The 27,703-nt window shown below is 39.9% G+C and overlaps 1 protein-coding gene across 2 annotated transcripts; it reads right to left on the bottom strand.

Moving 5' to 3' along the window:
* Positions 1-424: 424 nt before the first annotated feature.
* Positions 425-20,276, bottom strand: LOC101554364 (lanosterol 14-alpha demethylase). Of its 2 annotated transcripts, none has more exons than XM_055121196.1 (10): positions 20,157-20,276; positions 18,078-18,176; positions 13,745-13,921; positions 11,663-11,789; positions 8,580-8,754; positions 7,510-7,629; positions 6,598-6,793; positions 5,253-5,348; positions 4,479-4,650; positions 425-1,746 (listed from the first exon to the last, which is right to left on the bottom strand). In XM_055121196.1, the coding sequence occupies exons 3-10, from the start codon at positions 13,895-13,897 to the stop codon at positions 1,568-1,570; spliced, it is 1,218 nt and encodes a 405-aa protein (XP_054977171.1). In that variant the 5' UTR covers positions 13,898-13,921; positions 18,078-18,176; positions 20,157-20,276; the 3' UTR covers positions 425-1,567. The 2 variants fall into 2 exon arrangements, with proteins under 2 accessions (XP_054977171.1, XP_004602228.1); XM_004602171.2 differs by lacking the exon at positions 20,157-20,276 and adding an exon at positions 19,688-20,026.
* Positions 20,277-27,703: the final 7,427 nt, after the last annotated feature.

Raw genomic sequence — 27,703 nt, 5'->3', positions numbered from 1 at the left:
GATCAAGGAAGTAAAGGAATGAAGTCTGGGTCTTAAATGCTTAATGGCCTGAGTTGAAGCCACAGCTCTAATTTCATAAAGGAAATACTAACTTGAAAGTAACAGTTAATATTGCTACTTTACAGATAAAAATGCAATTGTTTCTTCAAATAAGTTCTAGGTTTCAGAGTTCTTTACACTGTAGCACCCAACCCCCACCACTCCCCCACACACAGTTCATAAACAGACTATACTGGGGCTGGAGCAATAGCATAGCGGGTAGGGCATTTGCCTTGCATGCGGCCAACCTGGGTTCTATTTCCAGCATCCCATATGGTCCCCTGAGCACCAGCAGGAGTAATTCCTGAGTGCATGAGCCAGGAATAACCCCTGTGTAATGCCAGGTGTGACCCAAAAAACAAACAAACAACAAAGCACCAGACTATATTTTTCTCAAAGATAAGTTTAATATGGAAAACTTAACAGCAGACATTTGCCTTTACAAAGAGCTTCACATTAGTCCCCTTAACCTTTAAGTGAAACTAATGTACATATTTGGCCTCAACAGTAAAAAGACTAATGGTCAGATTACTGGAATCATCCAGTCAATTCCCCCATCGTAAGTTGCTTTTAAACAGTTTTACAGAATGTTACCACTGATAGTACTCCAGAGACTTGATCATAATACTAGTACTTAAAAATCAAAGTATCCTGATCTCATATTGTATATATTTGCTTGAAAACTTATTCACCTAAATTATGTTTTAATCAATGAAACTACAAATAGAAACAATCCTATCTGGATTCTCAAGAGGAAGCAAGGAACCATTCTGAGCCTAAGAGAAAAAAAGCCTTTTAGGCATGTCCTTTTGGACTTTGCACAGACATGACCCAACAGAACCAGATATATAATTAACAGGTGGGTAAATATGTGGTATTTATTAATTAGATCCGAGTTGAATGAATAATTCTTAGTAATCATTTTTAGGAAATATAGTTAAGTCAGCCATAGATCTCAATTACCTATAAATCATGCGTCCAGTTAAAATATAAAACATTTTTCTACCACAATGCTTCATCACTGCTAAGAATCATGTAACACATAATATACTCTTTTATCCAAAGCTTTAAATGTGAGTTTATTCCTTATCCCTCCATACACACACACATACACACACATTACCAAGCAAATGAATAAATAACCTATGGCTCCCAAATATTTATGTCTTGTTAAATCTAAGATTTGAATACGATGAACATATATTCCAAATCCTCTTAAAATACTTGGAAATTGTATTAATTTAAAATTTACCAATTCCAATATTTCTCTAAGCAATATTAATGAGCTTGATGTCTATAAAGAAAGCACATGTTGTAAATGTCCAGTATAAAGGTTTTAGGAAATCTTTGAAATACCATTAGATTTGATGAAACCAGTTAATATAAAAACTAGAAGGTACAGGTGCCTATTTTAAATTCCACACTCAAAAAAGAGTAGCACACTGTAAGTCATTTGTAAACTTCATTCTCTTCCAATGCTTTTGTAGATAACACTGATGTTTCACTTTTTATTTCCTTGCAGCCTGTTTCATTTTGACCTTCTTTTGTATTGGATAACTGGGTGTGTAGGGGTGTGAATCATGGTTGTATAATTCACAGTGGGAAAATAGCCATTAATGAGATCAAATTCATATAGACGAAGCATAGTAGACAAAATTGTCTTAATTTGAACATAGGCAAAATTCTCTCCAATACAACGATGACGTCCTGTTAAAAAAAAAAAAATTTTTTTCTTAAATACCAACTGAAATTCCTCTATAGTTAAGGCAAACAGCAAATAGATCAGAGAGGGTAAAAAGATTACATTTCTTTTCAGGTAAAACAAAAGGTAAATAGTTAATACAAATCCCAGAAGAGGGTAAAGGAGACGGCTCAACAGAGAAATGACTCAACAGACTAAGAATATACTTTTGCAAATAGGAAGCCCAGGATTGATCGATCCCTAAACCAGCTGATCTAGCCACAGAGCCAAAATAAAACCAAAACAATCCTAGGAGATTTCTCACATGTTTTTAAGGGAAATTACACTTATGTAATTATATGACAACTTTTCCAATTTATATGAAATTTAAGAGTTGAATTTACATGTCATTCAATATTCACATGTAACAACTAAGGAAAGCTTTGGTTTACTTTTAAAAGGAATAAATTCTTTTTAGCAGCAACTAGAGAGATCTTAACCCTAGTCACTGTAAATTCCTAATTTACAGAACAATAGTTAAACTCATAAAAAATAGATTACAAAAACCGAATTATCTATGTAACATATGCATCAACACAGATACAGCACAATCACAAAGTAATCATAGGACCCTGAGGTTAGAAATCCTGCCTTTTAAGTATCAAATCTCAAATTCAATCCACACTAGTTTCATATGCATTGATCCAAGAATCTGTTTTGTCTTATCTGTGGTGCTGGAAGTTATTTCCAGTTACACTACAAAGGTACATAAGCGCTACAAAGGATTCAACCCCAAATAAGTACCACAACTAAAAAGATATGGAAGGAGAAACATGACCAGGAAATGCAACTTCTGGCATGTTCATGTGTGACGCTCAGCAACCCAAGATGAGCAGTACAACCCTATCTTGATGCATCAGCTAAAGAGTGCACCTTCCAAGATAGCTGAGTGGGCTGGAACATATGATTTGCATGTGGTAGGCCTGGATTCAATCCCTGACACCACATGCTCCCCGAGCACAACCATGATCCTGACCATAGAGCCAAGAAATAGCCCTGAGTAAATAGCTGGCCAAAAAGAAAAAACTCCTTAGCTGGGGACTGTAGTTCAGCAATCAGTTTCACATGTGTGAGGCCTCAGGCTCAATCCCTGGCACACAAAAGAAAGTGTGCTGGGGCTGGAGCGATAGCACAGCAGCAGGTAGGGCATTTGCCTTGCACACGGCCGACCTGGGTTCGATTCCCATTATCCCATATTGTCCCCCCCCGAGCACCGCCAGGAGTTATTTCTGAGTGCAGAGCCAGGAGTTAACCCCTGTGCATCTCTGGGTGTGACCCAAAAAGCAAAAAAAAAAAAAGGGTACAGCAAGTACATGTGCAAACATTACAACAAGGTCTGTCTGTGACCATATTTCAGTGCATGATTATTGCTATTTGTTTTTTCAGTAATGCTGGCTCAATTTTTCAGTGTCATATAATTGGCACACCCCATTTTTGTAAAAAAAAAATATTGGAAGGAAATCTGTGACAATTTGTGATGAAAGATAACAAATGGTATGCAATAAAATATGGTATGTGAGCAAACTGTGACCAATGACAAAATTAAAAATTTAAAATAAGGCTTTTTATTTTAAAAAAGCAAGGTAGCAACAAAGAACCAAAGGCAAGCCAATGGAAGAACTGAGTCACACAACCAAGTTGTGGGGAGATAGTTGAAAGGGAAGGGACACTGGAGTTCTTGTGAGAGGGAAATAGGCACACTGGTGATGGGTAGGGATGTTGGAATGTTGGATTACGGTTTTTGTTTTTTCAGTCCATATCCAGTAGTGCTCAGGGCTTACTCCTGATATCACTCCTGGCAGGCCTGAGTGCCTTCTGAAGTGTCAGTGATCCAACCCAGGTCAGTAGTGTGCAAAGTAAGTGCCCTATCCTCTGTACTGTTACACTATTCTTCCACCCCGGTGTTAGAACTAGGTACACAGGAAGCCATTGTCAACAGCAAATCACAAAACCTCAAGAAAGTATTTTCATCTTTCCTGAAATATTGGTAATACGATATTTAATCTAAATGATTGCAAAAATAGAGTATTCCAGGTTTGTGTATTTTTTGGGCTACACTAAGCCGAGGCAATGCTTGGAGCTTACTACTGGCTCTATACTCAGGGATCACTCCTGGAAAGCTTGGGGCACCATATGGGGTGTCAGGGATCAAACCCAGGTCATTTCCATGCAAGGCAAGCAAGCACCTTACCCTCTGTACTATCTCTCTCGCCTGCTCAGCCCTCTGTACTATCTCTCTCGCCTGCTCAGTATTTTTTAAAACAATTCAAAACAGTGAGCTATAAAAATTAAATCTAGGGGCTAGAACGATAGCATAGCGGGTAGGGTGTTTGCCTTCACGTGGCAACCCGGGTTCAATTCCCAGCATCCCATAAGGTCCCCGAGCACAGTCAGGAGTAATTCCTGAGTGCATGAGCCAGGATCATACCCCTGTGCATCAGCGGGTATGATCCAAAAAGAAAAATAAAAATTAAATAATAAAAACTACACAAACTAAATGGTAAAAGAGCTTATATAAGGATTTCAAGAACTATTTCCTTTAGTACCTATTTTTCTAACTTGCAAAAATCATACCCTTACAAAGACTTGTGGGAATGTCCTTATGAGGAAAGGGACTATACTTAAAATTAAGGTTCAATTGGGCTATTTGTTTTATAGGGACAAATATGTTATCATAAACTCAAATGTAATATCTTACCAGCTCCAAATGGTACGTAGGCAAATTTCTCTTTTGATGCTGGATTATTTTCCTGTAAGTAACGGTCAGGATTATAGTCCAGACGTTCAATCCATGAATCTTTAAGTCTCTGGTTGACCGTGGGTGAAACACACACCTGATGTCCTGGAGGAATGGTATACCCTGCTACAGTCTACAAATAAGATGAACATTATTACATAGTTTAAAAATATTCTACCATATAAACAGATCAGTATAAGGTATTGGTATACATTAGATAAACATATATATAAAAGCTAAAGAGTATTATTTCTACTGTCTTTTTTTACTACATAAAAATACAGCTTTAATTCAAAGATTCCCAAGTGACTCATCATTGGCGCAGAGTATATTTATAGGGCATAATGTGTCAAAAACAGCGTGAGATTTAAAAGAGCCTCTTAGGGCTTGGATATGGCTCAATGGTGAAACACAAAATTATGTGTGAGATTCTAGGTTCAATCACTGGTAGAAAGGGGAAACAAAGAGCCTTTCACAATCTGACATATACTTAAACACAGGCTAAATTTTGAAAAACAACACATTATTTTAAAAGTTCTATTTTTTAAATCCTAAAAAATAACATATTATCAGTAATTATGTAAAACCATATTATGTATCCAAATTAAAGAATTGAAAATTATGTAAAAATAATTCTGCCTTTGTAACTAAAATTATTTTTCCTTGATGTTACCAGATTTTATCACTTTGGTAAATAAAATCTGGGGCATGAAGAAATATTTAGAAGAGACTCACCTGAGGAGTTTTGACCAATCTCATCATGGTCATAATAGGAGGTCTAAGTCTTAATGTTTCTTTTATACAGCGATCCAGTAAATTTAGATCCTTGAGCTAATAAAGAAAAAATATACTCAAATTTTGCAAGTACTTAATCATCAGAAATATACACACCTATTTAAAATTTACAGATTATCACAGACTACCTTGGGACCAGGGAGAGAGCTCAAAGGGCGAGAGCCTAAGCCTTGCATATATATGGGTTCAATCCCAGGTGCCAAATGATCACCACACTGCTCAACCAGAGAACAGCCCCCAAACAAAGAAAACTTACACAAGGACTTTGGCACAGATGTAGCAGGCTCAAGTTTACTGAAATATCTTCTATTTCTCCACACAATCAATAAGGATTATGAGGGCATGAGAACAGTAAGAGATCACAATGATCAGTGAGGACCTGCAAACATTCACTAGTCTAAAGACATGAATAGGAGCTGGGAGATAGCTCAGCTGAGCATGGACCTGACCCAAGTCCAATCCTGGCACCACCAGCCTCATGAGCACTCTGCTGGGTGTGGCCCGAAGGCCCCAGTGGTCGCTCGGGTGCTGCCGGGGCCCGGACAACACCACATTCTCAGGCCCTCACTTTGAACCACTAGCCTCGTTGGCTAAGAATCGGCCTGGACTCCCTAAACACTGCTTGGGAAGCCACCAAAATAAAAACGATATAAGTGAAAATTATTAGTTTTTCAAAATTCTGGTTATTTAACCAAATATCTGTAACAATTGAAGGAAAAATAAATAAGAAAAAAGCTTGGTGAGAATAGCATGTGGTATATAACTTATACTGCTCTTTTCTCGCTCTCACTAGAGGCACAACAGGCTTGGTAACAAACAGCCTGACATTACACTAGCTGTGGAAACAAGCCATTGAAAATTACTAGAGAAGTTAAGGCAACTTGTGGGAAAAAACTATCACTTGTTTTTGCTTTGTTTTTATTTTAAATGCACAGGCCATTCTGGGCCTGCAGAATTCTAACTAATTCAGAGGCCTCTGACTTCAAAAAACAAAATACAACAAACATAATATTACTCTTTTCAGGTGCCAGACTGAAGCAGAGAAAAAGAGTCCTAAGGAAACAACCCCAAGAATCCACAAATGAACCTAAACAAACTGAAAAAGTTTAATGTCAAGAAGCAACCATGTTAGGCTGTTTCAGGATGGCTTACGGACAATTTTCTAAAAATGAAATAACTAGTCAAATTAATCTAAGAATTAATACTATATAAACGATTTCTTTGTACAAATTAACCACTGATACTAAGTGTCTTGAGGTAATAATGATACTAAAGATCTACAAACCTGGTCATAAGATAAAGGAGGCAGGTCCTCTCCACAAACTGTTTTCTGTTCTATATAACATTTTTCTTGAAGTGCTTTGTCTCTGGCCAAAAAGAAGGCCAACCAGGTACCAGTAGTTGAGGAGGTATGTTGTCCTGCCAGGAGCAGTCCTATAAGCATGCCCGATATTTCATCATCTGTTAAAGGACGCCCATCTCTGCAGAATGAACACACCCACATTAACATTTTGGCAGATGTCTTTCATCCTCAACATGTAAGGGTTTTTTTTTTTGTTTTTTTTTTTTTTTTGCTTTTTGGGTCACACCTGACGATGCACAGAGGTTACTCCTGGCTCTGCACTCAGTAATCACCCCTGACGATGCTCAGGGGACCATATGGGATGCTGGGAATTGAACCCGGGTCAGCCCGCGTGCAAGGCAAACGCCCTACCTGCTGTGCTATCACACCAGCCCCCAACATTTAAGGATTCTTAATGAGAAAATCTCTTAGGCATAATGCTCTCATCTCCTTGGCCATCACAAGTCATATAATTCATTTCCCATTAGGGAAAAGAGACAAAGATATTTTTGTTACAATTTTTTTTTTGTAGTTTATTATAACACTTTTCATCACTCCATCAACAGGATTTTACTAAGGCCCAGTATCTAACTTCTATCTCATTCCCTTAAAAAAAAAAAAAGAAACAACTTAAGATTAGAAATTGAAGAGAGATATAAAAGTCAAGGTACTTGTCTATCCCCAGCAGAGAGCCAGAAGTAGCCCCTGAGTAGCCCAAACTATGCTCCCCCCAAAAAAAATTCCAAAGATTATTAATTTTCTAGTATCATTACTTATTAACGAGAAATATTATTTATCTATATTCTAATGTGTAATTTATGGTTTCACCTTAATATTGATCTGAATAGATCTTACTTGTAAGTAGACTCGAGTAAAGTTTGGAGGATGTCATCTATTTTTTCTTGGGAATTTCTGCGTTTCTGAATTGCCTTGTGGAAAATATTCTTGATCTTTCGATGAGCTCTATCTCTGCGCCTAGAATTAGATAAAATTATTTAAAAAGTTAAAACAATGCTTCTAAGCATCAAATTTATTTGAAAATAGGATATGGCATAAAACAATCTTTAATAACAAATGATTTTGAAAATATGTGTGTATATGTAGTATATATATATCTACATATATAAACATATATAAACATCTTGATTCTTTCCTGTATTCTAATTAACAGTCTAGAAAAAACACAAATGACTCTCTTTAAAATCATTTTCCAGTTCACCAGAAAATAGAATACTCTTAAATTAACCATGAAATTCCAATTTTAACCAAATTACTGGAGCAGGAGTCACTGTGGCTCTTATCCAAGATTTAAGGTTTGACTAAACAGCATTTAGAATTACTGAAATCTAGGATATTGACTAACTCATATAGTATTCCATTCTACTTTTTAACCTGCAAAATAACATAGTTTTGGAGGGCACAAAAATACTAGTAAGGAGCAAACAGACTCTGAATCTGTAAGCTTTAAAGTAGAGAGCTTGCTCTACTTTAATCTATAATTACAGGTTCAATGTTAGTGTGCTATAGCGAACTATTCACTTTATCCTCTTGTAGGCAGATATAATAGCCTTCATTCATGGGCAGCTGCATAGAAATCACAGCCACTGTGCAGGGGAGCCAATAATCTCACTATCTACCCCCTCTAATCATGCCCTTTCATAAAAATTCCTGTCCTGCTTCATTTTTAATACTATTCTTAAGGATCAGCAGCAATACTAAGAACAGAAGAAATATATTATTTAATGGTATGAAATAAATTACTTTTTAATAAACTGAAGTATCATTTTTAACTGAGTTCACTATATTAAAAATACCTGCTTTGAATAGAGACTAATGAGCATTCACAAACCTCCACTTTATGTTTTTTACCTTTATTAATGTATCAGTACAGTTAAATAAATCGAGCTTAGTTTCCTTCTCCATACCTGAAACTAGGCAAAGGGAGCCAACCTGGCAGTAGCCAGGCTGCATGGCTGAAACCTCCATCCAAATCCGTATACAGTTGTGCCATCTTCTCATTGAGTTGACTTCTGATTTCCTTTCCATGTAAACAATGACTAGCTGTCAAAATTATAAGCTCAGAAAGAGCTTCAAACAAATCTAGATTAAAAAAAAGAAAAACTTAAATAATAATGTTTTCTTAGAGATACAAAAACATAGCAGAGAAAAACTGGATAAACACTCAAGTACAAAGATCCTGTTCACACCATCAAAAGAACCTATAATGAGATTGGAGGGATCATACAAGGGTTGGGGTGCTTGCCTTGCATAAGGCCGACCCTAGTTCAAACTCTGGCACTGTATGTAGTCCCCCAGGGATCACCAGGAGGGAGCGCTGGGCACACAGCCAGAAGTAAGCCCTGAGCAAAACCAGGTATGGCCCCCCAAAAGTTTATAGGCTGGAGGGCAGCAGCTCTAGTGATACAACATTATGTACAGCATGTTATTTAAGTTCAAATCTTGGTACCACCCCACACACTCAATGTCAATCCCAGAGATAACTGAAGCACAGAAATGTGTGAACTAGAGTCATCACAAAAGCAAAAAAGAAAAAAAGGGAGGAAGGAATAATTTTTCAAAATTCAAAATGACCCTCCCCGCAGAGAAACACTGGGTATAAACCCAAGCAGCTGACAGCATCACTGAACCTGAGCAGTGATGCAGCCCCTCACTCTACCACTGAACCACCCAGCCCGGTGGCTTAGTATTGCATGAACTGGCCCCCAGAGCACTGCCTATGAGGCCCAAAAATTAATTTAATTTTTTTTAAAACTATTCAGAGTCAGAGATATCTCAACACAGAGGAACACATGATCTGTATGCAGGAGGCCTTGGTTCAATTCTCTATACAGTGGGTGTGATTCCAAATACTCACTTTCTTAACAATTAAAATTTTTTTTTTATAATGAATTTTATTTTTGTAGTGGAGTTGTGTGTCTAGAATGTTGTGGTGTAAGAAAGACAATTTCTTTTTTTTTTTTTTAATTTATTTTATTTTTTGCTTTTTGGGTCACACCCAGCGATGCTCAGGGGTTACTCCTGGCTTTGCACTCAGGAATTACTCCTGGCGGTGCTTGGGGGACCCATATGGGATGCCGGGGATCGAACCCAGGTCTGCCGCGTGCAAGGCGAACGCCCTACCCGCTGTGCTATCGCTCCGGCCCCAACAATTAAAATTTTTGATCTATGTTTCAAGCAGATTTACCATATCAAATTAACAATTGCATTATTTCAGTAAAGACTATAAAAGTTTAGCAGTAAGAATGACGCACAGAAAGTAAATCTTAGCTCCTCCACACAGAGCGAGGAACAAACCCCAAACAGTGAGCCAGGAATAGCCCCCTACAAGTGCAGAATATGGCCTAAAAGTCAAATAAATTAACAAATAAATAAAAAATATTAAATCAATGCTCTACTTTTTAACACTCTGGTCACTAAATGAACTTCAAATTATTATTTGGCTTTCAAAATGATTTACCAATGGGGGGAAAAAAAAAATCCAGCAAGTACTTTTTGTTCTTGGTGCTATAATTATGTCTCATTGGTTTGAATTTATTATCAAGTTTTACCTCAGCTTCTTCTATGGTAAGAATTATGTTTCACATCAATATTAGGTGGAGTGAATAAAATCAGAGGTCAGCAATAGCTCCATGTTAGAGTGCTGCTTTGTAGGCATGAGCTGGGAGTTTGATTTTTGGCCGGGCTAGCTGACACAGCAAAGTGTGTGCACCCACATCTAAAGTGTGTGACCCTAGGGGGCAATGCAACTAAAAACTGAGCACCACAGTCAGGTGTGAGACCTTCCATGACAACAACAACAATGGGAGGAATGAGATTAATAACAACTTATATCAAATTTCTAGACCTTTCATGAAAGCTGAAGATCCAGAGGTCTTAGCTCCCAGGCTGTTTCCTAATATGGAGATGGCAACAGACTATAAAAACACCACCTAATGAAGTCCAATATAAAGACTGGATTCACAGAAATATTCAAAAGCTATCTAAAGATAATATCACTGTCACTTTCACTGTCATCCCATTGCTCATCGATTTGCTCCAGCAGGCACCAGTAACGTCTCCATTGTGAGACTTGTTGTTACTGTTTTTGGCATATCAAAGACACCATGGGTAGCTTGCCAGGCTCTCTATTTTAAAAGATTTCTATTCAGGGGCCAGAGTGATAGTACACCAGGTAGGGCATTTGCCCTGCATGTGGCCAATCCATCCCATATGGTCTCTCCGTGCACAGCCAGGAGTAATTCCTGAGTGCAGAGCCAGGAGTAACCCCTGAGTATTGCTAGATGTGACGCAAAAAGCCAAAATAAATAAATAACCAAAATAAATAAAAATAAAATATTTCTATTGAAAATGGCTGAAATTTAACTTTTATTAAGAATAAGCCACACCTTAATAAATTGTCTTTTTCATGGAGTAAAACGCTACCATAATATTCGATAGAGTATTACATATGTGAATAAATTTGGCCTTCACTTGCCCGTTGGGAGGGAAAATTTATGTATAATCTTTTTTTTTTTCTTTTTGGGTCATACCCAGCAATGCATAGGGGTTACTCCTGCCTCTGCACTCAGGAATTACCCCTGGCGGTGCTCAGGGGACCATATGGGATGCTGGGATTTGAACCCGGGTTGGCCTCGTGCAAGGCAAACGCCCTACTGCCTACCTATCCCTCCAGCCCCAATTTATGTATAATCTTAAAATAGCCCTGCAATGTTTCACATTTATTTTACTTCAAAATTTAATCTGAAATAATTTCTCTATTTTTGTATAAGTAAACTTTAATAGGCATGTAGTACTAAGCAAGAAACAAGAATCACTTCTCAGGTTCTTTTAATTCCATGGAAATAGTAACATTTTCCTTTCTCAGTCTAAGGTGCTTTTACAGTATCTTGTAGTTTAGTTTATATATAACACACACATATTCTTAAATTTCTAATCACAGAAAAGTGAAAAAAACAGAACAAATACAAAACCAGAATATTTTGCTTACCTTTTTCTCCACTTTCCCCCCAACTTTTAAAGTACTCCATTGTTTCTTTCTCAATTATAGGAACATGCTGTTTAAAATGGGCTATGTTGAGGCCACTTTTTAATATTTTCTTCTGCTCTAAGAAAACCTTAAAAAAAAATAAAAATTAAGTATTAAAATACAATTTTGTTTTACCTCAATGGGTTTTGTTGGACCCACTGAGTTATTAATTACCATTCTCTAAAAAGAAAACCAACTTTTGAAAATGTGAAAATAAAAAGTTAAAGGATTTAAAAAAAAAGTTAAAGGATTTTTATTTTCATTTTTTAATTTTTAATTAAGTCACCATGAGACAGTTACAAACTGTTCATGAGTTAAAGGATTTTTAAATCTTTATCACATGTGGGAAACATTCAAGCATCCACCAGTAGTAACATGCGGAAGACACATCCTACCCGGACCCTAGAGAAATGATTAAGAGCCCCAACTTCTGCCTTCTTTCTTATGTGCCTTCCTCCCACTCCTGCCTCCAGGATTCCTTTTTCCTCCTTTTTCCATTTTTTCTTTTTTTCGTTTTTTGGGTCACACCTGGCAATGCTCAAAGGTTACACCTGGCAATGCTCAAAGGTTACTCCTCGCTCTGCACTTAGGAATTTCTCCTGGCGGTGTTCAGGGGACCATATGGGATGCTGGGAATTGAACCCAGATTGGTTGAGTGCAAAGCAAACGCCCTATCCTCCGCTGTGCTATCACTCCAGCCCCTCTTTTTTCACTTTCTAATCTTTCAGCCTAACCCAGCCACCAACACTATCGCCAAAAACTTCATTACAATTCCAGGTGATTTTCATTTTCCTTCACATAGTCTCCTATTTTTTTCCCCAACAAATTCTCATTCTACTATAACCTCTAAGATTTCAATTAACGTATAATCTTGTTTCAATAAAATAAGTTCATATGAAGACAACTAGTGACTTGAATCCTATGGTCTCTATTTTAGGAAGCAGAGAAGCTCTATGAGAAATGAGTAGCTATATCTGAGCAGTGGGATTTATCAGGACTTAGAAGAAACCCATATACTCTGCCACAACTCTCCTTCCCTCCAAATACAACTATGTCTTATCTGTTGTACTTATCTACTGTTTCTTAACTGGTTTGGGAGTTCAAAGCCAAAGCCCTCACCAAAAAACAATCAATTATCTGACTTGTTACATTACTTGTAGCACTTTTCACTTCATTGGAGTTTTTTGTTTGATTTAGGCCAGGCTCGTGGCCTACTACTATCTCAGTGCTCACAGATCAATCCCAGTGGTACTCGGAGAATGATGTAATGCCAGGAATCTCCTGCACTATCTCACTGGCCCTTTGTTTTTATAGTCAGAAGAAATGACACAAAGTTCTGAAGACAGCAATCTTCAAACCCAGAAGAACACTTATGATAGAATTTCAGGCAGGCAGGAAGGTAGGAAATTCTCCTAATGAAATATTGGGCTTTTAAGTCATGCACTTAAAAATCATAATCTGCTAAGTTATTATTAATTCTCTTTCCTGTACAAAGAGTTCTGTAAAGTTCTCTAGAGGGGCTGGAGCAAAAGCACAGCAGGTAAGGCCTTACACGAAGCTGGCCCGGGTTCAATTCTCAGCATCCCAGATGGTCCCCCGAACACCGCCAGGAGAAATTCCTGAGTGCAAAGCCAGGAGTAACCCCTGTGCATTGTGCATTGCCGGGTATAACCTAAAAAACCAAAACAAACAAACAAAAAAAAAAAACAAAAAAAAGAAGTCCTCTAAAGTTGCTGGGTCAGCAACTAACTAAATACCTATCAGCTAGCTGTGTGCGGGTTTCCTCCTCCTCAATACTATCTTGTGATTCTCCAAATTTCTTTGTGCATTGCAGGGGAAGGGCTGGGGAGGCGGTTAGATATCAAAAATGGAACCCAGGGCCTAATTCTACCCAAACCCTTCTTCAGAATCTTTTTTTTCCCCTTCAAATTCTTAATCAAAGAACAAATTGTTATATTTAAATATATATATATATATATACTACTAGTCATAATTATCTGATTTATAAAGAGATTTGTCTTTCTTCAAGATAATACCACCTACTGGATTTGGTACATCATAGGCGACGCCCTTCCCAAACACAGGTGTTGTCAGATGGCCGTAAACATCCTCGGCATTCAGGTCTTCATTCTTACTATTAAAAAACAGTGCAGCGGCATCACTCCCCAGAAGGTAAGTAAACGTCTTGCCCACCATAGTAAAACTAAAAACAGGTCCATACTAAAAAGAAAAGAACCAGTCATTAAAGTGTCTCTAACAAAATATGTAGCTCTAAGAACATAAACCCCTTAAATCACAAAATAATACGCAATTAAAAATGAAAACATTCATAAACCTCAATGCACATCTTTTGATTCTGTCCAAATTTATAGTTATGTCAACCCTGTTGCAAATGGAACATTAACCTAGCTTTCTATTCTTTTTTGGTTGTTTATACTGAAAATATTTTTCTTCAGACACTGTAATGTTTAGATTTGTCATTACTGGATGTATAGGAAATGTGTCCATTTCTCAGTAATAGATAATTCCATAATGAACATCTCTGAGAACACATTTTTCTCCCCTTTGGTTAAAGATAAAATTTATAGGAAAGGGACAGAAGATACGGCCTTTCCTATAAAATTTGCTATGTGACGACACCATGAATATTTTGGTTATTATTTTGTCCTCTTATTGTGTTTTGGGTCACACCTAGCAGAGCTCAGGGTTTACTCCTGGCTCTGTGTTCAGACATCACTCCTTGCAGGGCTCGGGGAGCAGCTGGAGTGCCAGGAATTGAACCCAGGTCAGGTGCATGCAAGGCACCTTTCCAGGGACTATTGCTCCGGTCCCTGTTATCAGTTTTATCATTGTCCCAGAAATATTAAATGATTTCATTTTCTATTAATCTTACTAAATGTTAAGTGCTTTATCTTGCAATATTTTGATTATTATTAAAGATTAGGTAGTGGCGATATAACTATGAACAAAACTGCTGTCAATGATTAATACAACTGTCTACTGGAAACACACAACTTAACAAATAATCAATTACTTTGGGTACATATAAAATTGCAAATGTGACAGTATTATACAAAGGAAAGCGATTCTGTAATAAATCAGCCCACCAAAAAAAGACCTAAGAATGCAAAAGACACCTAAGCTCACGGTGTTAGCATGACCAAATACGAACAAAAGTCCCAGAGGTAAAAGAGAGGGTTCAAGGATAAGATGAGGGCTGGCACTGGCAGAACCTAGGATGTATAGTGCATCGTAAGTTGAATGCAGGATACTTTCTCCTTGCAAACAATGGATAGTCATAAAGGATTTAAAGGGCATGGGAAAGACAGCACCGTGTATTTAAAATGATCCCTCTAGATGCTACACGGGGAAAGAAAGAGACAAAAGCAAAAAGATCCAAAGGAACAATTAAAGCCTTGTGTAAAACTGAGTGATAAGAACTTTTGTACAGGGCAGTGACATGTAATAATTATTTTGGAGAATTTGTAGATCTTATAACAGACTGATAGAAGGAGAGGAAAGTATCAGGAATGGATTCTAATCTTCCAGTTCTAACAAAATGGGAAGAACAGTGGCCAGAGAGATACACAGAGGTTAAGGCACTTTCCTTGCATGTGCCCAACCCTGACTCACTCCCCAACACCACCAATAGTCCCTGAGCACAAATCCAAGAGTAAGCCCTGAGCACTGTTTGGTGTGACCAAAAAAAACAATCAAAAACACTAGAATAATCATGAGAACAGGGTAACTAAGATTGGAGAATAGAAAATCAAAAATCTGACTTTGGAAAAGTTGCACCAACTAAGAATCATGTAAAAATTAAATATCCAGGCTGGAAGCTTGGAGATAAGACCTCAGGCATAAACATTAATTTGGGTAACATCTATCCACAGTTAGAGCTGAAGGGAGGTACCAACTCCCCTAGAAAATAATTAAGGCATAGGACCAAACAAAGAGAACCCTAACGGCAAATGGTCAAGCATGAACCCATAAATGAGTTAAAGAAACAATCAAAGATATAGGACAAAAGAAAAAATAAGGGACTGGAGTGATAGCATAGCAGGTAGGACATTTGCCTTGCACTTGACCAACCCGGGTTTGATTCCCAGCATTCCATATGGTCCCCCGAGCACCGCCAGGATTAATTCCTGAGTGCAGAGCCAGGAGTAACCCCTGTGCATTGTCAGGCATGACCCAAAAAGAAAAAAAGAAAAAGAAAAAGATAAAAGAAAACACAAGAAGAATAGTCATTAGCCACAAACACAGCTAAGAGAACAAGTTCATTCATTGGATTAAGACATGGAGATAACCTAGAAAAGGGAAAGCCAGACTAGACTAAAGACCAAGTGGTGTTGAAATATAGTTCACACAGACAGCGCATTAAGAGGGGAGAGACCTGGACAGGAGATGAGGTAGAAGTAAAGACTTTGGTCTTTTTAAATGAACCTTTGGCAATGCTTTAAAAAAAAAATTTAAGTTCCTATTGTAAGTCATGTAAGTCTCTCTAAGGTTCCAGAGACAAAAAAGGAAACGCAGTTTAGCCTCCAATAGAAGACAAAATAGTATAATAAAATCAAGGTGACAGTGCATACAAGAATCAGTGACAAAATTCTTGTGTTAGACTGCCTGGTGCAACTCCTAGCTCTTTCACCTAGTAGTTAAGTGACCTTAGTTCTAGAGTAGAAATTTAATGTTCAGTGCTTTGTTTCCCTTTATCTTTACCTATAAAATGGGCATTAAAACAGTACCTATGCTAGGGACAGGAAGAGAGCTCAAAGGGCTAGAGCTCATGCTCTGCATGCAAGAGGCCCAGGTTTGATCCCTGGCACTTCATAGTACCCCATGCACTGCAGGGAGTGGTCTCCAAACACCAACTTTGGGAGCAGCCTCTCAGTGGACTGCTAAGTATGGGTCCAAAGCAATACAGGGCTGGAGCTCAGCAGGCCGGCGGGTATGCTTGGCACGCACGAGTCCTGGGTTTGATCTCAACTGCCATCAGGAGCAAACTCCAAACTCTAAGCTGAGAACCACTGAGTGTGGCCCCAAAACCAAAACCAGAAAACAATAATTCACAGAACTACTCTAAAATTTTAATTCTGTATACATATGTAAATTATGGTAGATAGTATAGTGTACATAGTGTACAATATATGTGTACATATATAGTGTACAATATATGTGTATATAGTGTATATATATGCAATAAATGTGTATATTATGTGCATACAATGACTATTTATTAGAGACTACAAATTTAAAGTAACTTACTATAATAAAGCATTTTCTTTTAATATTATTACTAAAGGCACAATTTGGAAACCAAATCTTATATAAATCATGCTTGGTCACTAGCTAGCATTCTATAAAGTAATTCTCAATTTTGTCATCTATAAAATGGATGTACCAGACAGGATTTCTGTGTAGCTTCAATGGCATAATCAGTGTCACTGAATGAAAGAACTACTAGTGCAGAGTAAGTTACCTTATAATTACTAGTGTAAAACAAAGAAATGGGATAATATAGTTATAAGGATTGTATGTTTGAAATTAAAAAGACAAGAGAGTTCCCATTGGATGGTATGTAATCTCTTTATATAGGAGGTAAGTAAGTTGTCTGTTTTGATAAAGGGGTAGGAAGAGTCAGAAGTCTAGAAAGGTGGAGGTAGCAATTAGTCATAGCAGTGAGTGGGAGAATCAACCACAAGAATAGGGTTGTGGAACAGTGTTCCAAGTTCTTCCAAAGGTGACAATGAGGAAATTAGGAAGGAATTAATCTGCTATAAGGAAAAAGAAAAGGACAAGCAGTATCACTCCCATCCAAGATTAGGATTTTACCAGTATCGTGATGTGATCCAGGGGCAAAGAAGTTTAAGACAATGGAAAGAGTCTATCTGAAATGATGGATCATGGGCCCAAAATGGATAAAGGAAAATAAATAAGAGTGATAAATCAAGAAAAATGAAATGAGATAATAGACTAGAATCTCTCATAATATAAAAAATGTTTAGTTGAACAAAGACTAAGTTTTTGTGTTCAAAAGACAGGATACCCAATTTCATAATCTGGAGGTGAAATAGTGGATTTGTGAAGTAAAATGGCTAAACTGGTACAAGAAAATTCACTGGAGAGAAGGGCAAAGTCTTAGTGGCCATAATTTTGTGTGGCTGAACAAATGGAACTGAAGTCAGTCGCCTCAGCATATGGGAAGGAGAGTCTCCAAGACCCCTCCAGCTTTTAATTAAATCTGCCCAATTTAATCTACTTTAAATTACAGTTAAGATAGAATTTAAGATAGAACTTTCTCATCTTTTGCCATTAAGGAGAATATAGGGAAAAATTCTAATTTTTTTTTTCCCTAACGATTTGAAAGGCTTACCTTCTCATATGCATTTTCTAGGAATTCAATTGGACTTTTCCCAAATGCTATGGCATGTCCCAGGAATGGAATTGGGGAGGAAATGTATGGTGGAATTTTCTGCAAGGGAAAATAATTACTTTCATTTAATGTTTCATTTTAAGAGAATCCCTTAACTGACCAAATAAAATTTTCCAATAATACTAAGTTACCCCAAAATAAAGTTATCACAAAAGTACAGTTAAACTTGTAAATATCTTTGAAAAGTAACCAAAGTAAATAGAAATTCAAAACGTGGTGCAAAATAAATAAGTAGACAAACACAGCACACTATAGTTATAAATGGTGTACACTATTCTTAATATAACTCTGGCTTCCTTAACTCTATTTTCTACACCACTTATACTACCATTCAATTTTAGTTTTAATATCATAGAAAATATAGAAAAAGATAAACAGTAACTCAAAATATAACAAATATTTAAGAAATTACTTAAATCAGTAAATAGAACACATCTGATACTTTCTCCTTGCAAATGGCCTAGATCCACTGATTTTAAAGAGTAGAGTGGCAGGAACTATTTAGGACTTAAAAGACACCTTGGATGACCCCAAATGAGACTTGTAGATTACAACCCTGAGTCTCCAGCAAACCAAACTTGCAAACATGAAAAAAGGATACTACTCCTCAGATCTTTGATGATTACAAATTAATAAGGAGCATTAAAAACTCACTTAGGTGACAGTAACAACCAACTCCAAATACTAAAACTTACTCCCAAATCCCAAGGGTAGGAAAAAATATCAGCTGCCTACGAGGGTTCAAACATACACTATTTTATTTTATGGGAGAGGGCGGTAGAGGAAAACGGGGCCACACCCAGCAGTGCTACGTTCTGACTCCTGGCTTGGAGTTCAGGAGTGAGTACTGGCAGGGCTCTGGGGAACCAAGTGGGGTGCCAGAGATAGAACCAGGGTCCGCCGCGTGCAAGGCAAGCTCACTCACCACCTGGCCAAGAGTCTTTAAACAGTCTACTGTCGTTCAAGATTAAAGGCAACTTGGGGGTGAGTGATTAAGGATGCATTCACCAAATATACTACTCGGACAGCACTCTAAATCACTGCCCCTCTACCAAACTGCAACCTTGAAATACACTGCACTCTTGAAATACAGTGCCATGAGGCCAATGCCTCAGCCCAGGGAGCACTGAACAGGGCGGCCATTAGGATGACGGTCAGCAGGGCCTGGGTAGCCAAGCAGCACGGCCCTTGGAGCTCCAACCATCAGTCCGGCAGATCGATCATTGGAGCCACCGGTGCTGTGGCCGGCACAGCCATCACGACGGACCACAAGCGCCTCAAGCAAGACTCCGGCCAGCAGAGAGCCAAAGCCCGAAAGGCCTCGACAAGTCACGACAGCCACAGTTCAAGCCACCATAACCCCCTCCACTCCCCCCCCCCCCCGCCCGCCACATCTCCCCTCACCCCGGCCCGCCCAGTCCCCAGCGCAGCCACCGCAGCGCCGCGATGATCTCCGTCCCCGCGACCACTAAGGCTCCCGGAGGGAGCACTGCCTCCCCGCACCTAGCCCCCTGCGGGAGGGAAGAGGCCGGGGATGTGTGTGCACGTACCGCCCCGGCAGGCAGAGGGGCCAGGTGACCGACAGCAAGGCGGAACAGGTAGACGAGGCTGAGCGTAAAGGCGCAGGCGAGCAGCAGCATGGACAGAAGGTTGCCACCGGTCACCTGCTCCATCGCCTGTCCCAACACCGACCCACCCGCCTGCAATAAGCCCAGCAACACCATCCCGAAGCCGCCGCCGCTGCAACTTCAGCTCTCCGGAGACGCTGGAGGCCGAGGTCGCCGCTGCTTCTCCAATTCGACGGGGAAAGATGGACGATAGGGGCGGCCCCGGCCTCCAGGTCTCTTACTAAAGCCAATCCCACCCCCGGCTCCCGGCTCCCTCGCGCGCCACCCGGCGCGTCACGGACGGGGGCGGGCCTCTCTCAGGCCACGCCCCGCCACGCCCCTTAAGTAGGTCCCCACTCAATGCTGAGGTCTCCTTGCGCCGTTTGAATGGTCCGGAATAAGCAGTCTATACCTGTGACACAAATGGCACAGACACGGAAGCAAACGTAGGCGAAAGGAGAGATCGTCCCCAGATAAGAGCAGGTTGCCAACGTCTCTGTTCCCCTAGTCAGGGGCGCCAGGACACGGGGTCGAGAGGAGCCTGGCGGAGGGATCTCGGGAGGAGGTTGCGGCGGGATGGCCCGAGGCCGCCCCGAGCTCTGTGATTGCACCGCGGGAGCGTGAGGTGATCTCGGCTTATGTGGCGTCAGCTGGGTCGCAGACTGGAGCACCGCCCCGTGCCTCGGCGCTCGAACCCGCGGCACCTGAGGGCCACTTGTGATGACTCGAAAAGATAATTGCGGGAAGGGAGCTTGTGAAAGACGTCTCTTCACAAGTGATGGGTGGGATTAGGAGATCGGGCCCTTCGCAGCCCACTTAAATCAGCCTGACTGGCCATGAAGGTAATAAACATATTTTGATTATTAGGTATGCTGGATGATGTGGAAAGCGGTTCTGCAGAATGAATTTCGAATGTTACAGGACATGATGAACTCTGAGGTAGCCTTCCCCCAAGAACGCTGCTTTGGCCGTAGAGCAGTTAGTGAGAGTTTGAAGCCAAATGCAGTCCCACAAATACAGTTAGCGTGGTCTCTGGGTGGTAACAAATGAGCGTGTCTATAAAATACCAGATACAAAAGCCAGGACCAGATTTATATATCAGGTTGTCATTAAGCAAGGTCTGTGTGAGGACCTGGAGATACCACAGTGAATGAGAAAACCACAAATCGTTTGAGAAAACCCAAATATCCGACTCCTTTACTGGAAGCCACAACCTAGAAATCGTAACCTTCCTCACAACTAATCCCAAACTAAATTCATCTCTTCCCACCCCTCAGTCAACTAACTTGCCAGTCCTACAGTGCCTGTGTAGGCAGGGCATCACTAGCTACTTCTTCCCCTCATTACTAACCCGGCACAAAAACCTGTTATTCCAACCACTTCAAAGCTTCCTCAATCTGAATCTTCTCTTTCTTCTTAAAGCAGAGGGGTTACTCCTGGCTCTGAACTCAGGAATCACCCCTGGTGGTGCTGAGAGGACCATATGGGATGCTGGGAATCGAACCCGAGTCAGCCACGTGCAAGGAAACCGACCTACCCGCTGTACTATTGTTTCAGCCCCCATCTTTCTTCTTAAGGCGTAACGTAACTACTACAGCGATGCAACAGTCCACTTTTTTCTTTTCCCAACTTTATTTTTTCAGAAATATTTTGTGAGACCGCGATTTACAAAGTTGTTCATAATAGAGTTGTTCCAGGCATACAATGTTCAAACATCAATCCCACCATAATGTCCCCCTCCTTCCACCAATATCCCCGGGTTTCTACCCATCCCCCAGCCTATCCCCTTAGCAGACATAGAAATTTATTTCATGTTATTTGATCCAATAAAGCTTAAGGAAATGGCAAATAGGATTATCAGAAAATAAATCAATAAAATCAATATGTGATGATTAATAACTGTTTTTAACCTTTGTTAATCTAGTAAACAACTATATCATTAGTCACTTGATGCCACATGATGGGAAATTTCCCGTTCTTTAAAGGAGCAATTTTGGGACTGGAGCAATAGCACATCAGGTAGGGCGTTTGCCTTGCATGCATCCGACCCGGGTTCAATTCCCAGCATCTCAGATAGGTCCCTGAGCACCACCAGGGGTAATTCCTAAGTGCAGAGCCAGGAGTTACCCCTGTGCATCGCCATGTAAATTAATTTTTTTAAATAAAGGGGCAATTTTAACACCTCTTGCAGAACTGGTTTCAAGGCTATGAATTCCCTAAGTTTTTTTTGCATCTTGAAATTCACTGATTTTTGTCTTCAGCTTACTGTTACCGTCTTGCTGAGATATTCCTGGGAATTTTTCACTTCACCTACCAAATTCTTTAGTTCTGTCATTTCTGCTTGTAGATTCCTCATTTCTGTTCTCATATCCTGTTGTGTTTTTTTTGGCAGTCCATTCCATTGTTTCTTTGAACTCCTAAAACATCCTCAACATTTCTTCTCTAAAGTCAGAGAAGTTATATAGCTGATTACTATTGGTTGGTTCTTCAGGTCTACCATCTTCATTCACTAAGCATGGTGAGGTTCTGTGTTGCTTTCCCATTGTGACTTTTGCAGTCTGGTGTTACTTGTGTGTTGTGAAGATCAATGACTAGTTTTGTCAGTTTATGGTCTCTGTGAGCTATGAAGAAATATGTTGCCACACTAAAGGAAATGGGTTTCATAAAGCCCTGACGTAGGGGCAAGATGGCAAGTTCTAAGTGCAGCTTCCTGGGCTCAAAGTGATCTTGAGTTGGACCCCGAGTTTGGTCATATCTGTGCTTGGTCATTTGAGAATCTTGAACCTCAGCCAGGGATAGGATAGGGCAACTTCACTGTAGATCTCATCTAGATTTAAAGGTTTCGTTGTTTTATTTTAATTATTTGTTAAGGCCCCCTTCCTGATTGTTTACCTCACTAGCATCAAAGAGCTTTGCAAAAATCCAAAACAATGCACCTTGTCATTAATTTTTATTTTCAAATATTAAACTGTGGAGTGATTCCACAGCCACTTGAGACATGGTGACAGGTGAAAAAAGAGAAGGTAGAGAGAAATTCATTTCAGTAACATGATCTTTATGAAAATCAGACTGTTCCTTCTTAATCTTGGTGTTTTAATGTGTTTTTTTTTAATTTTTGTAATAAACTGAAATTCTGAATTTCTGAGCTGGCACTTAAAAGAAAATTTTTGGTTTTGGTTTTGGGCCAACCCCCGCTGTGCTTAGGGTTTACTTCTAGCTCTCCACTCATAGATCACTCCTGTTGGACCTCAGGAGGTGGAATTTTAAGGAAAACACCTTAATTTCAAGGCAAGCACCTTACCTGCTATGCTATCTCTCTGGCCCCCATGAGCTAGCATTTTATTTTTTTCTTACTGACTTGCACTGAGTTTTAATTGGTATACTTCTGAAGATTGCAAGTTGAAGATGAAGAATTAATTAACTGCAGTAGAGACTGAGAGACACTGCACTGTTTCTGAATGCTTGAGGACAGAAGCAGTGGCAAATAATCAAGATCATAAAATGACCTCACTAGGGCATAACAAATCAGCAAAATGAGCTAAGGGTGAATGGGTAATATATAAAAAGATAGGTCACTGTATCGGAGATCAGACACGCAGATAGAGTGAACGGAGAATAAAAATAGGTAGATGGTGTGACTTTCTAGATCCTAAAGTCATCTGCTTTTTTTCTAAATGTATTTTATGGATTCTGGTCTAATCTCTAGGTCCTTAATTCACTTAGAATTAACTTTAGTGGAGCAGACAGATAGTTGAGTAGGTAGGGCACTTGCCTTGCATGCAGCTTACCTGGGTTCGATTCTGGCACCCCGTATGGTACCCTGACTAGGAGTAATTCCTGAGAGCAAAGCCAGAAGTAATCCCTGAATATTACAAGGTGTGCCCCCAATACAAAACAAAAGAATAATCATTTATATATGATGTAAAATACGGATGAAATTTCTCTTCTCCCTTCCACCCTCCCTCCTTCATTCCCTCCCTCTCATCTTCCATCCTTTCCTGGCTCCACTTCCTGAAACTAGTTTTGCTATCATATATTGACTATTCATAGTATTTATCTCTGGACTTGGAGTTCTAATTCATCAGTCAGACAATCTGTCCTTATTTTAGTACCATGCCGTTTATCTTTGTAGTATAATTAAAATTCAGGAATTGTGATATCTCTTAATATTAAGCACTTTTTGAGAGACACACAAACGAATCTCGGAACCAAGTGTCTCTTGGTAAAAATCTCTCTAGACCTAATTATTAAAATTTTAGAATTCCAAGATTGCCACTATCTCAGCTGTGCATCATCATATGCTATTTATAACCAGCAATGGAAAACAATTTGTGTAATGTTGCCTTTTCAGCAGATCTAAGTGTTGGGGGAAAATTCCAAATAATAATGGTGGGACTGGTGTCAAAATATAGAATGTGATCAAAGTAGAGAGAGAGCAATGTGGAAATGATCTGCCCACGCAGGCATAAGTAGGGGTGGTATGGGGGGTATACTAGGGTTTTTGTGGTGGAAAATGCACTGGTGAAGGGATGGGTGTTTGATCACTGTACCACCGAGACCCATACATGAAAGCTTTGTAACTGTCCTGTGATTCAATAAATAAATCTAAAAAATAAATAAAGCTGGAACCCCCCCAAAAAAAGATATTGAGCACGTTTTTCTCAGTATGGCTTTGGCTATTCAGGGAGTTTTTGATTCTATAAAAACTATTAGTATTTTTCCAAGTACTTTCATAATGTCATGATATATTGATTGAGATTGCGTTGAATCTGTCTAGTAGTTTGGTGGGATGGTCATTTTGACAATTCCTCCAATCTGTGAACATGAATATTTTTCTATTTCCTGATGACCTCTGTTCCTTTCATAAGTGACTTCTAATTTCCAAGATATATATTTTTTAAGTAATGTAGGAGTACTGCTATTTGTTCAGCCATTGATTAAGCTGATTGAATTGGGCATGAACTCCACATTACTTTTTTTTTTAATTATGTCATGTTGAGATAGAGTTACAAAGCTTTCATATTTGAGATTCAGCCATACAATGATGAAACACCCACCCCTCCACCAGTGCACATTTTCCACCACCCACATCTCAGTCCTCACCCTGCCTCTGTGGCATACAGAGGCAGGATTTATTCCCCCAATACTCTCTAATTTTGGGCATTATGTTTTGCTCGAGATTTCCCATCACCATTCAAGCCTACCTGCCAGGGGCAGACGCTAGATCATTTATTTTCCATTGCTCATTTTGAATATCATGAGAGCTTACATTGCCGCAATTGTAAATTTCTAGATTAGAAATGGTTGGATTCCAGAGACATCTCTGTATGCCACTAATCCATTTTGGAATTCAATTGGGAGTCTCTGAGCCAGGACTGCTGGTGCACTAAGATGCCATCTACCCAGATGCAAAATGTGGGCATGACAGCCAGTCTACTGGGTGAACGGGGACCCAGGAAGGGACAGCCCAGGTCCTCTGCCACCATGTGGCCTAGAGATTCAATCCTGGAATCCACATACCTGGACCTTGTTTGTGGAAGCTCTTGGTCACTGAGATTCCATCTAGAGTAGGTGGGGAGACTGCACCTGCTTCATCTGGGGTGCCCCCATGAAATTGTCCCTGTATGGGGCCCAGGGAGATCTCCAGTGCTGTGGTGTCTTCTGGACTCACTGCTGTGTCTCTGGGCCAGGGTTTGAGCTAAGATCCATATTACAAAATTTTCAGCAGATTATATCTTGTTGAGGTCCATCCTGAGACAGTGGAGTCAGGCTGGTAGAGTCAGACAGTAGAGTCAGGGTGTGGTGGCAATTTTGGATTGTGGAAGCAAGTGGCTGCCGGGGGCTCTGCTTGGGTAGGCACAGACCAACCCGCCCCCCCTCTCCAATTTACTCAAGCCTGTTCAGCCATGTATGGGTCTGAGCTTTTCTGTGGCTGTTGATCTCTTTTGAGATTTATCTATGGGTCTCTAAAATAAGGCCAATAAATGAGTTTGTATAACCGAGCCAAAGGCGGTTTGTGGGTGTGGCTCCCACACACCTAACTTTTGGTTGTTTAGTTTCTTGGTAAACTTGGTCCCAAGTTATTGGGATCTGGACATAGGCACAGTGGCAATTTGGGGATATCAGGAAGCCTGAAAGCGCCATCAAGCAGCTGATGCACTCGCCCTGTAGATATAGATTAACCTGCTGGCAGGACCTTTCCCCCACAATATATAGATCTTTACCATGATTTCTTAAGTTGATTCCTGGGTATTTGGATACCATTATTTACATATAGAAATGCAACAGACTTTTATATATTGATTTTGTCACCCAATACATTGTTGTACTGATTCATTCATCTTTCTAGATTTTTAGTGGAATGTTCAGGATATTATATATATATATATATATATATATACACACACACACATATATGTGTGTGTGTGTGTGTGTGTGTGTGTGTGTGTAGCACAGTGGGTAGGGCGTTTGACTTGCACGCGACTGACCCGGGTTTGACTTCTTTGTCCCTCTCAGAGAGCCTGGCAAGCTACTGAGAGTATCCCACCACACGGCAGAGCCTGGCAAGCTACCCGTGGCATATTTGATATGCCAAACACAATAACTACAAGTCTCACAATGGAGACATTACTGGTGCTCGCTCAAGCAAATTCATGAACAACAGACAACAGTGCTACAGTACAGTGCATACACACACACACATATGCACATATTTATGCCTGCAAGTAGTGATAGTTTGACATTTCCTTGTCCAATTTGAATTCCTTTAATATTTTTTTCTTGCCTGAAAGGACTTCTAAGACTATATTGAGTAATAGTGGAGGAAATGGACATCTTTGTCTTGGTCTCATGGATTTATAGAAATCCTTATCCCTACTATAAGACTTTAAAAGACCAGAGAAATACTCAATAGTTTAAACATTCATATTGCATTTCCAGAGCAACAGTAAAGAAAACAAAATATAAACTTTAAATTCCAACCTGCAAAATGATGATGATTAGTCACTCATCATCACAAAGTTTTCTGTTTTCTTAGGGTAGACATTATTTTATAAAATAACAAATATCTACAGTGTCTGTAGAACTCTCCTTGCCTCAAGGGACCCAGCCTCAGCAGCCGACCTCCACAACCCAACTATTGCCACACTTCTGGCCACTTTCCATACACTCAGGCCGAGCTTCACGTATGAGTGAACATATTCCTAAACCACAAAGCCGCAAAAAACACAACATAAGACACATCATAAGACACTCCCTACTCATTTTTCATAATTACCACATCATATTTGATTGGAGGCAAGATGGTGCCAACGTTGCCTAAATCCCTCGCACTCTCCCAAACCTGGTCACCATCTCACCTTAGACAATATGCGGCTCAGCATGCCAGGCATGGAACTCTACGCGTGATCCTTACTGGAATTATACGCATGATTCCTGATGGACATAGCTGGCTGTTTTGCAAGATTTGGACAAAATGGCATTGGTGGGGCATGGAGAAACTGTGGCAGCAGCCACAGACAGTGTCACCACCTGCCCTGGCCGAGCTGAGTCACAGCACAACGCCGTTGGACATAGAACCATAGCAGCAGTGTGCACAGTGGCTCATCCACTGTGGGGTGCTGTCAGCCGACCACCAGGTGACCTGGGACTCAGTGCAGGTGTTCAACCTGGCACAGACCCTCCATGATAGGGTCCTGCTCTGCCAGCTGCTCAACAACCTCCAGGTACACACCATCATCCTCAAGGAGATCAACCTGAGGCTGCAGATGTCCCAGGTGCTGCCCAGAGACGCAGGCAGGTACTTGTTTGTCATTGTGCAGATCGTTACATCATGCCAGTTAACCAAAAGCTTACATTCGGTAGACTGGGAACACCTGTAAAGTTGATTAGAGGCCACCCCAAAAGCCTCTGTCCCTCTCAGAGAGCCCGGCAAGCTATGGAGAGTATCCCACCCGCACG

This window comes from Sorex araneus, chromosome 1, assembly GCF_027595985.1.
Source record: "Sorex araneus isolate mSorAra2 chromosome 1, mSorAra2.pri, whole genome shotgun sequence".
NCBI classification, from domain to species: domain Eukaryota; kingdom Metazoa; phylum Chordata; class Mammalia; order Eulipotyphla; family Soricidae; genus Sorex; species Sorex araneus.
Note: the sequence above shows the minus strand (reverse complement) of the source record. Positions and strands in the feature narration are given on the sequence as shown.

Bases quoted from the DNA above. Each gene is read 5' to 3' on its own strand.
- LOC101554364 (XM_004602171.2), bottom strand. From the start codon at position 19,861: ATGGTGTTGCTGGGCTTATTGCAGGCGGGTGGGTCGGTGTTGGGACAG. The intron at 13,922-18,077 runs GTAAGCCTTTCA...TTTTCTTTTTAG, and splicing joins TAGAAAATGCATATGAGAAG to TATGGACCTGTTTTTAGTTT. The intron at 6,794-7,509 runs GTAAGATCTATT...TTCATTCTGCAG, and splicing joins TTACTCGAGTCTACTTACAA to AGATGGGCGTCCTTTAACAG.